The 11664-nt window shown below is 70.6% G+C and overlaps 1 protein-coding gene across 2 annotated transcripts; it reads right to left on the bottom strand.

Annotated features, from left to right (window-relative positions):
* Positions 1-2331: 2331 nt before the first annotated feature.
* On the bottom strand, positions 2332-10821 carry ICOSLG (inducible T cell costimulator ligand). Of its 2 annotated transcripts, none has more exons than XM_070071772.2 (7): positions 10671-10821; positions 7774-7814; positions 6536-6883; positions 5740-6033; positions 4595-4756; positions 3952-3987; positions 2332-3542 (listed from the first exon to the last, which is right to left on the bottom strand). In XM_070071772.2, the coding sequence occupies exons 1-7, from the start codon at positions 10682-10684 to the stop codon at positions 3532-3534; spliced, it is 906 nt and encodes a 301-aa protein (XP_069927873.2). In that variant the 5' UTR covers positions 10685-10821; the 3' UTR covers positions 2332-3531. The 2 variants fall into 2 exon arrangements, with proteins under 2 accessions (XP_069927873.2, XP_089186597.1); XM_089330471.1 differs by lacking the exon at positions 10671-10821 and adding an exon at positions 8898-10592.
* Positions 10822-11664: the final 843 nt, after the last annotated feature.

The raw sequence follows: 11664 nt of genomic DNA, 5'->3' as shown, positions 1-11664 counted from the left end.
GGAAGCCGGTGTGCAGGGGTGATGCCGGCCAGGTCCCCAGCCTCATCAGGGGCCCCTCACCCGGTGCCTGTAGCCCCTGTGCCCCGCGGTCCCTCCACTGGCCCCTGCACCCTCTCGAGAGTGAGCTTTCTGTCTCGGAACAAACGTCCACTGTGACAATCGCGGCCCCTCTGGCCTCGGGAGCCAGCAGCCCCGGTCCACGTCTGCTGGGAGCTGGGATGGAGTCCCGGGTGTGTGTGTGGGGGCGGGGCACAGCCGGCTCTGCCGCACAGCCGTCCGGGGATGGCCACGAGCGTCTCGGCTGTCTCCTGACCTTGGGGTCTGGACTGAAGCCCCCGTGTGCGAGTCACTCCCGTGCGGGCCTGGGTCACGGCTGCTCCTCCATGGGTTGTGCGGCGCCTGCATGTCAGGGGCTCCTGGGCCTGCCTCCAGCTGCCCCTCCGTCCACTGACCCTGCTGGCCAGCTCCCTCCTGCACCCCACAGCCCCCCAGCCTCCACCTGAGCCCCACGCACGCTGTGCCCGTCCTGGGGTGGGACCCAGAGGTCTGAGCGGTGGGGAGGGAGCGCAGGCCGCACCCACGGCCCAGAGGAAGGTGGGGGAGCCCAGCGCGGCCCAGGCCCCTCTGCTGCCCCGGAAGGCTTGGCCGTGAGCTGTGCTCACTCGGGAGAGGTGACCGCGGTCGTGGAGGGCACGGACAGACTGCGCAACTGTGGACAGCGGCGTCCTGCACGGGCACCGAGGGCCTGCGCTGCCCGGGGAGGAGGGGACAAGCAGGCACCGCTTTGTCAGGGGGTGGGGACCTTTGTGCTGCCACGGCCATCTGGATTTTTCTATCAGACCAGGACCACTCAAAATCGTCACCTGAAAAATTAAGCTGCCAGGGCTGGCGCTGTGGCATAGTGCCGCCTGCAGTGCCGGCACCCCACAGGGGCACTGGATCGAGTCCTGGCTGCTCCACTTCCCATCCAGCTCTCTCCTAACAGCCTGGGTAAGCAGCAAAGACGGCCCAAAGTGCTTGGTCCACTGCACCTGCGTGGGAGACCTGGCTGGAGCCCCTGGCCATTGCAGTCACTTAGGGAGTGAACCAGCGGGTGGAAGATTCTTTTTCTTTTCTCTGTCTTTTCCTCTTTCAAATAAATAAATCTTTTAAAAAACATAAGAGTGCTGTTCTAAAAACAAAAATATTAGCTGGCTACAGATCTCCCGAGTTTCCAGTCTCGCCCGTGGCTGCCTTGGCTGCACAGAGCCGCAGGCCAGGGGTGCAGGAGGACAGGCAGGCCCCGGGCGGCCGCTGGCTTGGGAGGACAGCCAGGCCCCGGGCGGCCGCTGGCTTGGACACTCCACAGGCCTAAGGCCAAGGCCAAGGCCAAGGCCCTGGGTCAAGACCGCCCCTCTGGCCCCAGCTGCTTAACAGCCATGACCCCTCAGGAACCCGGGGCGGCCACGGCAGGCGGGGCTCCTGACGCTGCTGTCAACTGCCAGGCCGGCGCAGGGCCCCAGGGGCCCGCAGAGCTAAGCTGACAGGGACTCCGACCTCAGAACCTGGGGCCAGCCCCTCCTCCCCAGCTGGAGGCGAGTGGGTGGGGCGGGGGGGGGGCTGCGGGGGAGGGGCAGGGACAGCTGCTCGAGGCCGGTGGCCCGGTGCCGGGCGTTCCAGAGTGCTGGCGAGGTCGACCATGCTGGGGTCACAAGTCCACCCCAGATGGCCCCCTGGCGCCAAGGAGCAGCTGGGGCACTCCCCTCAGAGGCAGGGGCTGGAGGGAGGCAGAGACGCGTGGCAGTCCACTGCCCTCTGCCCCCGACCAGGACCCAGGGCCCGGCCAGGCTGGCGGGGGAGGGGGTGGAGGCAGTGCCCAGGCCTGGACAGTGGCACTGCATCCTGGCTTCCAGGAGGGGAAACCAAGGCACAGCACAGCGAGGAGCTCGGGGTCATTGGTCAGCGGCTGCCCTCCTGTCCCCTGCCCTGGTGACAGCCCGCCCACCGCCCTGGCTGGCGCTTGCCAGAGCCACGGGCACCCTGACGGCTGAGCCAGGGAGTGCCAGGAGGCCTCTGCCCTGGTGCTGATGCCTGGGACTCCAAGTGCAGTGGAGGAGGGGCCTGGGCCCGGCCTGCCCGCCAGACAGCCGTGAGCGGGAGCCAAGGGGAGGCGGGGGCGGGGATGCTGGCCCCGGGCTGCGGCAGGCCACACTGGGTGCTGGTGCCCGTCACACCCGGAGTGTGCCACGGTCAGCCCCGACCGCGGCCTCTGGGGCATCACGGACAGCAGTGCTGGGGACACGTGGCCCTGCCGCCGCCGGACGCAGGGCTGAGCACAGCTCTGACACAGGCGTGGTTCACGGCTTGTATTCTCCGCACAGTTCTGAGAGCCGCAGCCGAGGGGCTGGGACCTGGGCGAGCCTCGGAAACACACAAGCGCGGGCTCTTCCCCAGCCCCAGGTCCCAGGGGCTGCTAGGACCCCAGGGAGACAGGGCTGGGGCGGCCACTGCATTCAGGGTGCACGCTGCGCCCGCAGGGGAGTGGTGGGGGAGGAGCCGGGGGGGCGGGCAAAGCTGACAGCCACCGCTGCCCAGCCCCAGTCTCCCCAGGGGACGCTCAGGCTGAGGGGGGAGCGAGCACGCAGTCCTGCTGCGGGGGCCCTGGGTGGCACCGGCTCCTCCCCACTGCGGCTCATGACAACCGCGCAGCTCTGGCACGGCGCACGGCCACCTCCTACTGCTTTGCTGTCCCTCGCTGCGCCCACCCGCGGGAGGTATCCTGCAGAGACGCCGTCTCTCGGAGCTCTGGGCTTGGTCTGCACAGCAGAGGTGTCCGGCGGCGATGGACCCAGTGGCCTGAGCCTGACCGGTCCTGGGATGGGCAGGGACGCAGCCCGGGGGCCAGTGCTGCGTCTGAGACAGAGGCCAAGCTGCCCACCGTGTCCCGCCTTGGTCCAGTGCCCGTGTCACCCGCAGCCGCCTCCCAGAGTCTGCCGGCCGTGGGCCGCCCACCCTGTGGCTGTGGAGAGGCTTCCTGGGGCAAAGCCACTCTCGGGCCTCTAGGGGGACGGCGTCCTCCCAGCGAACGTCCCGGAAGAGAAGGAAGCTCCCGTGTCCGGCGTTTCCTGCACTCCCACACACACGCGTGTGCACACGCGGGAGCGCCTGTGACAGGCGCTGCAAATGTCCTAGTGGGAGCAGCCACGCCCTCTTCCCAGGAATCCGGAGTCCCTCGTTCCGTCTCAGAATGGCCCGTGTCCTCGCCTGCTCGGCACGCTGAGCAGGGCCTGTGCCGGCCGCAGCCGCTCCTGGGCTCTGGGCGGGAGAGCGCGTGGCCAGGTGAGGCCCACTCGCCTGGGGCCTCGGCCGCCGGGCTGCTGACCCTCCGGGCGGGCCTCCCTCAGGGCCCTGGGGTCAGCGCTGGGCGCTCGCCGGCAGCACTCCTGGGGCAGGGAGCTCTGGTCCCCTTTGCCACCTGGCCTGCGCCTGTCCCTTCTCAAGTGGCTGACGCCCTCTCACCGACGCCTCTGTGTCCCGGGCGCTGAGTTCCAATCAGGCACGGTCTTGGATGGAAAGAGAGGAGAGAGGAACGTGAGCCGGCTTCCTGGGGCTCTGCGGGGGGATGGGTCCGGCGAGGATGCAGCCGGGGAGCCTGGCCTCTGGGGAGGGTCAGCCGGCAAACAGGCAGTGAGCCTGGGGTGGCCTGGCTGCTAGGCCCACTGCCCATGTAGGTGGCTGGTGACCGCGTGTGGATATGTTCCCAGATGGGGTGAGGGTGTGTGAGTGTGTGTGTGTGTGTGACACCCCGCCCCCGCCCCAGTCCTGAGGATGGGGGGCAGCGTGGGGGGGGCAGTGCCTGTCCCAACGCAGGGAGGAACCGGGGCACCGGCGTCCCAGGGGGGTCTGGCGTGCTGCCCGGGGTGCGCACTGTCTCTGTTCCGAGCACAGGGAGGACGCCCACCTCCAACTCACCTGTGAACTCCAGCATGGACTCCACAGTCTGGGCACCTGCGGGACAAACCAAGGGGTTCAAGGAGGCAGCAGGGGCGGGGCTCTGAGCTCAGGGCAGCCCTGCCCCCACCGTGCCCAGGCCTCCAGGGGAAGGGGCCACTGTCCTACGTCCTAGGCTCAGGGGTCCCGACCCAGCCGAGCCGGGTGGGCAGTGCTGGGACAACTGGTGGAAACGCACGGGAGCCACAAATCAACTTCCGTTGGGAGTGGAGCCCTCCACCCAGTGGACACTGCGTCCCCATAACCCCCACGCCTGCCCCTGCCCTCCCGGCCTCCCCAGGAAGAGCCCCCGCTGGGCGTGCGGACTTTCCCGCCCCAGCAGGCTCTGCCGCTCCACCTCACACGTCCCCGTGCTTGGCGGCCGAACCCCAGAGAGGGAGCAGCCAGACGCCACCTCTAGTTTAGAATCCATCACTCCCGGGGACTGGGACTCTGGGATTCTCACGGCACCCCCATGGCTCGGCCGGCCCAGGACCCACGGCCCAGCGCGTCCGAGCTGCTCAGCCTGCCATTTCCAATGGAAGCCCCGGGGCACGGGGCGAGGGACGTCGCGGAAGCCGAAACGCTGACATGCCCCCCCCCCCCACCTCGGCGTCGGCCGTACCTGCGTAGCCGCCCCGCGGACACCTGCTTCTGCACACCCAGGCCCCGACCCCGACCCCTGCCATGCACAGCACAGCCAGGATGATGAGCGCGGCTGCTCCCTTCTCCTCCGGGGGACCGGCCGGGTGCTCTGTGATCCTGTCTGTGGTCCCGACGAAAGTTTCTGCAAGAACAGGAAACAACCCAATTCCCTCAGGGCCTCGGAGAGAGAGGGGCTCTCTCCACCCCTAGGGGGCGCCCCCTGGTCCCCCCGCCCCACGCAGCCCCCAGGGGCCCGCGGCAGGTTCTGCTGGATCTCTTGTCATCAGGGGGAAATTCATGAACCGTCTCAAAAGCACAACTGAGTGACACCTGTTGCCTCCAGGGCGTGGCGTGGCCAGAGCATCCGCTCATTTCAGAACTTTCCTCACCCCAGAGGAAGCCCCGCGCCTCCCAGCAGCCATGGCCCCTCTCTCCCCGCTCCGTGGAGCGGCAGCGGCTGTGTGCCACATGGCACACGCGGGGGCTCATGCGTGGCGTGGCCCCCGGCTCCTGCCCCATGTGTCCCTTGTCCCAGCCTGGACCCCCGCCGTGTTAATCCACCATGCTGGGTGCTGTGAGCACGTGTGCAGGTCTCTGGGGCCCTGCTTTGGAGCCTTCCGGGGGGGTTCCTGGGAGGGACATTTCCTCGCCATGGCCTCCACCCCAGGGCTCCTGCCCTCTGTCAGCTCTGCCCCGCAGAGCCATGGCAGCCCTGGGGGCGGCAGGCACACGTGGAAGGTGCCTTGGCCCTGCGGCATCCTGGGAAAACCCGGGCCAAGGCTCGGAGCTGCTGGGCCCGGGCACGGGGCAGCACAGGCTCTGAGAGAGGCCGCCATGCGCTGGGGCGGAGACGGCGGCCCTGGGGGCACCTGCAGGTGCAGAGAGAAAGCAGGGCCAGTGCCCAGTCATGTCCAGGAGGGGCCAGCAGGTCCTGAGCTTGGGACCGGGGGGCCCTGTGTTCCTGCTGGGCCTCGGGCCCCACAGGACCCCGCCCCACAGCTGGCAGGGGCATCCAGCGCCCCACCTGCTGCTGCCGACAGGGACACAGCCCCCTGTGGCTCTGCTCAGGCCCGCGGAGGGCGGCTTTCTGCCCACGAGGCCCCGCCGCAGCCCGGCCGGCCGTACCCGTGCGGCTGCTGCCCGTGAGGTTCTGCTGCAGCACCACGTTCTCTATCCAGCAGCCGACGTCCACGCTGGGGGCCTGAGGGACCCTCAGGACGCTGAGCACGTCGTAGAGGCCCCGCGCGTTCCGGGACACCGTGCTGTTGTGCAGAGCCTCGTCCAGCAGGCTGTTGTCCGTCCTGTTGATCCAGTACACGTTGGGCCGCGGGTAGCCGTCGCTGGACATGCAGGTGAAGGTCAGGGCCCCGTCCGGGGAGGCGCCGCTGGCTGTGCTGACCACAGGCAGGCTGTAGTTGGCTGGGGGAGCGAGGCAGGCAGTCAGCGAGGGTGGGGACCCGCCGGCTGAGAACGGGCGGGGAGGGCAGGGCCAGGCTGCAGGGGAGGGGCTGCCCAGCCCCTGACCCTGGGTGGCTGCAGGATGGGGCTGTGGACTGAGCAGTGGCACAGGCAAGTTCTACCCCGGACTGGTTCCCCCAACCACCTCCAGGAGGGTGGCGGCTGAGCCTGGTGGGTGGCAACCGGGCCCCTGCTGGGCTCTGCACTTCCCACGGCGGCGTGGACGGCCCGGCAGTGGGCACAGCCACCTCCCTGCTGGGCTGTGCCCTGGGCTCCCTGTTGCCACGCATGTGCCCCTCTTGCATTCTGATCTCGCCCAAGCTGCCAGGGGGTGGCAGAGCGCGGATCTGGGAGTGCCACAGGCCCAGGGCTTTCCCCTCGACCCCTCCCTTCAGCGTCCGGGGTGGGCAGAAGCCCCCTGCAGAGCTGAGGCCCCTTTCCGGCCGGCAGGCGCGCGCCTCACCTGCCACGTGCAGCGTGACCTTGGCCTCCAGCATCTTCTCCAGCACGGACTTGCGGAACACCAGGCAGTCGAACGTGTGCCCGTCCTGCGGGGTGACGTTGCGCAGGTGCAGCGAGAAGTCGCCCCGCCTCATGGCGGCCAGCGACAGCGAGGCCCGGTTCCGGTACTGGCCGTCCTGGTGGCTGGCGGAGCTGTTCTCGGGGAAGTAGTAGGCCACCACGGTGTGCGAGCCGCCGACTTGCCAGTAGACCATGAGGTCGCTGAGGTCGAAGCTGCCCCCTCTGGGGTCCACACAGCCGAGCTGCACGTCGCTGCCCACCATCGCCCTCACCTCCTGCTCCGCGGCACCTGCAGGCACCGACACGCGCGGAGCTCACTCTCCCGCGCTGACTCCCAGCGCCGAGGCCATGCGGCCAGGCAGCCTGACACGCCAGTTCTGACTCATCCGAGCAGAAGGGAATCGGGCAAGACACGTGCAGGGCTGCAGTGGCACTGCCACAGTGCACACGCATGTGTGCCAGACCTGCCACGGTGCGCACACGCGTGTGTGCCAGACCTGCCATGGTGCACACGCGTGTGTGCTGCCAGACCTGCCACGGTGCACATGCATGTGTGCTGCCAGACCTGCCACAGTGCACACGTGTGTGTGCCAGACCTGCCACAGTGCACACGCGTGTGTGCCAGACCTGCCACGGTACACACGTGTGTGTGCTGCCAGACCTGCCACGGTGCACATGCATGTGTGCTGCCAGACCTGTCATGGTGCGCACGCGTGTGTGCTGCCAGACCTGCCACAGTGCACACCCACGTGTGGCCAGACCTGGGATTTCCTGCCCTGACAGGCGCCCGCTGGGAGAAGCAGGGGTGGCGCCTACGTCCACCACGCCCTTTTGCTGCTTCTTGGAACTGTGTCAAGAGTGAGCGTGGAACAGTCCAGGACACATCGCTGGGGCCAGCACTCAGCGCAGCAGGGCGGTTTCTCGCTTGCGACCACTCAATGCCTGCGTGCGAAGGGGCCACGCTGCCAGCGGGAGGCGCCCCAGGCCTCGGCCCTGCTCGGCTCTGCGGGCCGCTCCTGCTTAAAGACCCGGGGAGTCCACGGCAGAGAGGCGCGGCCTCCTGCCCCAGCCGGGGCGCGGAGCTAAACCTGAACATGGCCCATGCCCTGTGCTGGCCGGGGCGCAGGCTGGACACTCGAGGGGGGCCGCTCCCCCGTGTGGGGCGCTGGCTGCACTTACCAGCCTGCAGGCCGCTGACCAGCAGCACGAACAGTCCAGCACTGCAAAACAAACGCGAGAAAGGCAGGTGAGACGGGTGGCAGGTGAGAGGGCCCCCAGGTGAGACAGGCCCCAGGTGAGACGGGTGGCAGGTGAGACGGGTGGCAGGTGAGACGGGTGGGCCGCAGGTGAGACGGGTGGGCCGCAGGTGAGACAGGCCCCAGGTGAGAGGGGCCCCAGGTGAGAGGGGCCCCAGGGGAGACAGGCCCCAGGGGAGAGGGGCCCCAGGTGAGAGGGGCCCCAGGGGAGACAGGCCCCAGGTGAGAGGGGCCCCAGGTGAGAGGGGCCCCAGGGGAGACAGGCCCCAGGTGAGACGGGCCCCAGGGGAGAGGGGCCCCAGGGGAGACAGGCCCCAGGGGAGAGGGCCCCCAGGTGAGAGGGGCCCCAGGTGAGAGGGGCCCCAGGGGAGACAGGCCCCAGGGGAGACAGGCCCCAGGTGAGAGGGGCCCCAGGTGAGACGGGCCCCAGGGGAGAGGGCCCCCAGGTGAGAGGGGCCCCAGGGGAGACAGGTCCCAGGTGAGAGGGCCCCCAGGTGAGAGGGGCCCCAGGGGAGACAGGTCCCAGGTGAGACACGCCCCAGGGGAGACAGGCCCCAGGGGAGACAGGCCCCAGGTGAGAGGGGCCCCAGGGGAGACGGGCCCCAGGGGAGAGGGGCCCCAGGGGAGAGGGGCCCCAGGGGAGACAGGCCCCAGGGGAGAGGGGCCCCAGGTGAGACGGGCCCCAGGTGAGACGGGCCCCAGGGGAGAGGGGCCCCAGGGGAGAGGGGCCCCAGGGGAGACGGGCCCCAGGGGAGAGGGGCCCCAGGTGAGAGGGGCCCCAGGGGAGAGGGGCCCCAGGGGAGACAGGCCCCAGGTGAGAGGGGCCCCAGGTGAGACGGGCCCCAGGTGAGACGGGCCCCAGGGGAGACAGGTCCCAGGGGAGACAGGCCCCAGGGGAGACAGGCCCCAGGTGAGAGGGGCCCCAGGTGAGAGGGGCCCCAGGTGAGACGGGCCCCAGGGGAGACAGGCCCCAGGGGAGACAGGCCCCAGGTGAGAGGGGCCCCAGGGGAGACAGGCCCCAGGGGAGACAGGCCCCAGGGGAGTTACCTGCTTCTTCCAAACAGGAGCAGGCTGGCTCCCATGGGCAGGAGGTAGCAGCAGCCACCACAGAAACGTGAACCCCAGGGATTCTGGGAGAGGAGCCGGGACACCCCCGCCCCCCGCGCGCGCCCTACATACCACAGGTCCCCAGGGGCTGGCGGCCTTGCTGCCCACAAGGAGCAGTGAGAAAGGGCCAGGCCCAGCTCCCTGGGGAGGGATTCCAGGCTTGGGGGGGGGGAGCGAGTGCGGTGAGCTGCGGGCAGCCCCTGGAGCAGCGCGGCCGATCTGAAACCCACGAGGCGGCGCCTCGCCTCTCACATCCTCCACGCTCGGCCCCTCGTGACCCCAAGGCTCCGGCACCTTCTGCCTGGGATCCTTCCCACGGGCGCCACGGCCCGGCCGCCTCCTCCACAGTCCCCCAGGGCGCCTCAGCTTTGCTTTTGTTTCAAAGATTTATTTATTTATTTAAAAGTCGGAGTTCCAGAGAGAGAGAGAGAGAGAACTCTTCCATCTGCTGGTTCACTCCCCAGTTGGCCACAGTGGCCAGGCCGAAGCAGGAGCCAGGAGCTCCGTCCGGGACTCCCTTGTGGGCGCAGGGCCCAGCACTTGGGCCACTCCCGGCTGCTCTCCCAGGCGCGTTAGCAGGGACCTGGATGGGAAGTGGAGCAGCCGGGACTCCAGGGACGCTGGCGCTGCAGGCGGAGGCGTCTCACCTTTGCTGTCCGGTGGCCTGGGCCCCACCCCCCAGCCATCTGTTTCTGGGGCCAGCTCCCCAGGAGGTGGGAGCCCCTGGGGTCGCCCGACTTCTCTGAGGGACCCTCCCGTCCTGCCTCTCTTAGCCTCTGCCTGGGAAACGCCGGGGGCCACTGAGGGGCCACACAACCCGCGGCCAGGGCACTGGCATGAGGGCCTGGGGGCCTGGAGGCCTGGGCCCGGCCTCCTCCCACTCTCAACCACTCCTGGCCAATGCTAGACTGCACTCAGCTGGGCGTCCAGAGCCTGGTAAGCCTGCAGGGGCAGCGCCGGGCTGGTGTCTTGGCGGTGGATGGGACAGCGTGTCAACTCCCACCAGGCCTCCCCGCCCCAGTCCCCATCGCCCCAGGCCCTGGCCCTGGGTCAGCCGCAGCAGGGCAGGGCCACTGCTCCAGGGCGTGGGCGGCTGAGACATTGGGACTTTTATTTTCTCTCTGAGGGATGCTCTTCACTGCCCACGTTTCTAACCGGGACGCTGGCCAGGGCACCAAGTGTGCGAGTGGAAGCCTGAGGACCCCCTGAAAGGCCGTTTTGACAAAAAGTAAGGGGGCCAGGCTGTCACCTCCCCATGCCCCGGGCAGCCCCCGACGGGAGTGGGGGTGGGGAGGGGGCGTCCCCCAAGCGGTGGGCGCCAGCGGACTTGAGGTGGCCCGGCTGGGTATCAGCGGACTTGAGGTGGCCCGGGTCGGGGCACAGGGCGCGGAAAGTCGGCCCGGCCGTGGGTGAGCTCTCCCCGCCGCCGGCGCGCGCCCGAAGCCCTCCCCTTGCCCTTGGGGACCCCGCCCTAAGCACACCCACGCAATGCCGCGGGTCCGTGTGTCCCAGCCCCCGCCCTGCGCGCCCCCTGCCGACAGGTGACCGCGCTCGGCGGCGGCCTCCACGCCCGCGCCACCGCCCTCTCGCGCGCTTCCCGCCGCCGCACCGCGAGCTGGGCACGGCCGGCCCGGACCGCGGCGCCGCCCTCGGGGCGCTCTCCGCCTGCCCTGCTCCCCACGAACCCGCACCGCAGGCCCGCGGTCGCCTCACCTCCCCAGAAGCATGGTCGGGGCCGAGACCTCCGCGTGCCGGGGCTTCGGGGCTCCGGGACCTCGGGGTGCGGGGAGCCGGGGCCGTGGAGACTGCGCTCCAGCCGGCCTCTGAGCCTAAGAACCCTGGAGCGGCCGGGCCCCGCGCCCTCGCCCCGCCCCGCCCCCGCCCCGAGCCAGCCCCGCCCCCACCTCGTCCCCTCCTTCCCCCGTCCCCCGTGGGCTGCCCGCTTCCCGCCCCGCCCCCTCGTCCCCTCCTCCCTTCCCCCGTCCCCCGTGGGCCGCCCGCGTCCCGCCCCGCCCCCTCCTCCCCTCCTCCGTCCCCCGTGGGCCGCCCGCGCCCCGCCCCGCCCCCGCCCCCGCCCCGAGCCAGCCCCGCCCCGCCCCCTCGTCCCCTCCTTCCCCCGTCCCCCGTGGACCGCCCCCGCCCCGCCCCGCCCCGCCCCCCGAAAGCCAGCCCCTCCTCGCCCCCTAAGTCGCCCCGCGCCCTCCGTCCCGACCCACTCCCCCCCCAACCAGCCGCGCCCCGCCCCCTCCTCCCCTCCTCCCTTCCTCCCTTCCCCCGTCCCCCGTGGGCCGCCCCCGTCCCGCCCCGCCCCCTCCTCCCCTCCTCCGTCCCCCGTGGGCCGCCCGCGCCCCGCCCCGCCCCCGCCCCCGCCCCGCCGCTGGCCTGGGGAGCCGAGTCTTTCCCACACGGTCGGGCCGGAGTTTTCCTGTCTGCGGGTCTCCGACGTGGGCGCTGGGGTGGGGAGGACTCGCATGTCAGGGCCGAGGTTGTGGGGTGGCGGCCGGGGCGCCAGGGAGACCGAGCCCGGTCCCCGCGCCCGCCGGGCGCTGCGGCCTCCCCTGGGGTGACTCCAGGGCGCGTGGGCTGGGTGCGGACCGGGTGCGGGCTCCCTGCTTCTGCGGGGGTCTCCGGGTGTGGGGTGAAGGGTCCTGGGGCCTTCAGACCCTGTACACGGAAGGAGGGGGCCGCCGGAGCGCCCACCCCCCGG

Source organism: Oryctolagus cuniculus, chromosome 4 (genome assembly GCF_051225735.1).
Source record: "Oryctolagus cuniculus isolate XC-2025 breed Fujian yellow rabbit chromosome 4, ASM5122573v1, whole genome shotgun sequence".
Lineage (NCBI taxonomy): Eukaryota > Metazoa > Chordata > Mammalia > Lagomorpha > Leporidae > Oryctolagus > Oryctolagus cuniculus.
The sequence above is the reverse complement of the archived record's forward strand: the minus strand, read 5'-3'. Positions and strand labels throughout refer to the sequence as shown.

What these genes read in the sequence shown, in the direction of transcription:
- ICOSLG (XM_089330471.1), bottom strand. Translation starts at nt 8,932, where the DNA reads ATGGGAGCCAGCCTGCTCCTGTTTGGAAGAAGCAG. An exon ending in GGTCACGCTGCACGTGGCAG is followed by an intron (nt 6,034 to 6,535) that starts GTGAGGCGCGCG and finishes TCGCTCCCCCAG; the next exon opens with CCAACTACAGCCTGCCTGTG. An exon ending in CACGGGCAGCAGCCGCACGG is followed by an intron (nt 4,757 to 5,739) that starts GTACGGCCGGCC and finishes CTGTTCTTGCAG; the next exon opens with AAACTTTCGTCGGGACCACA.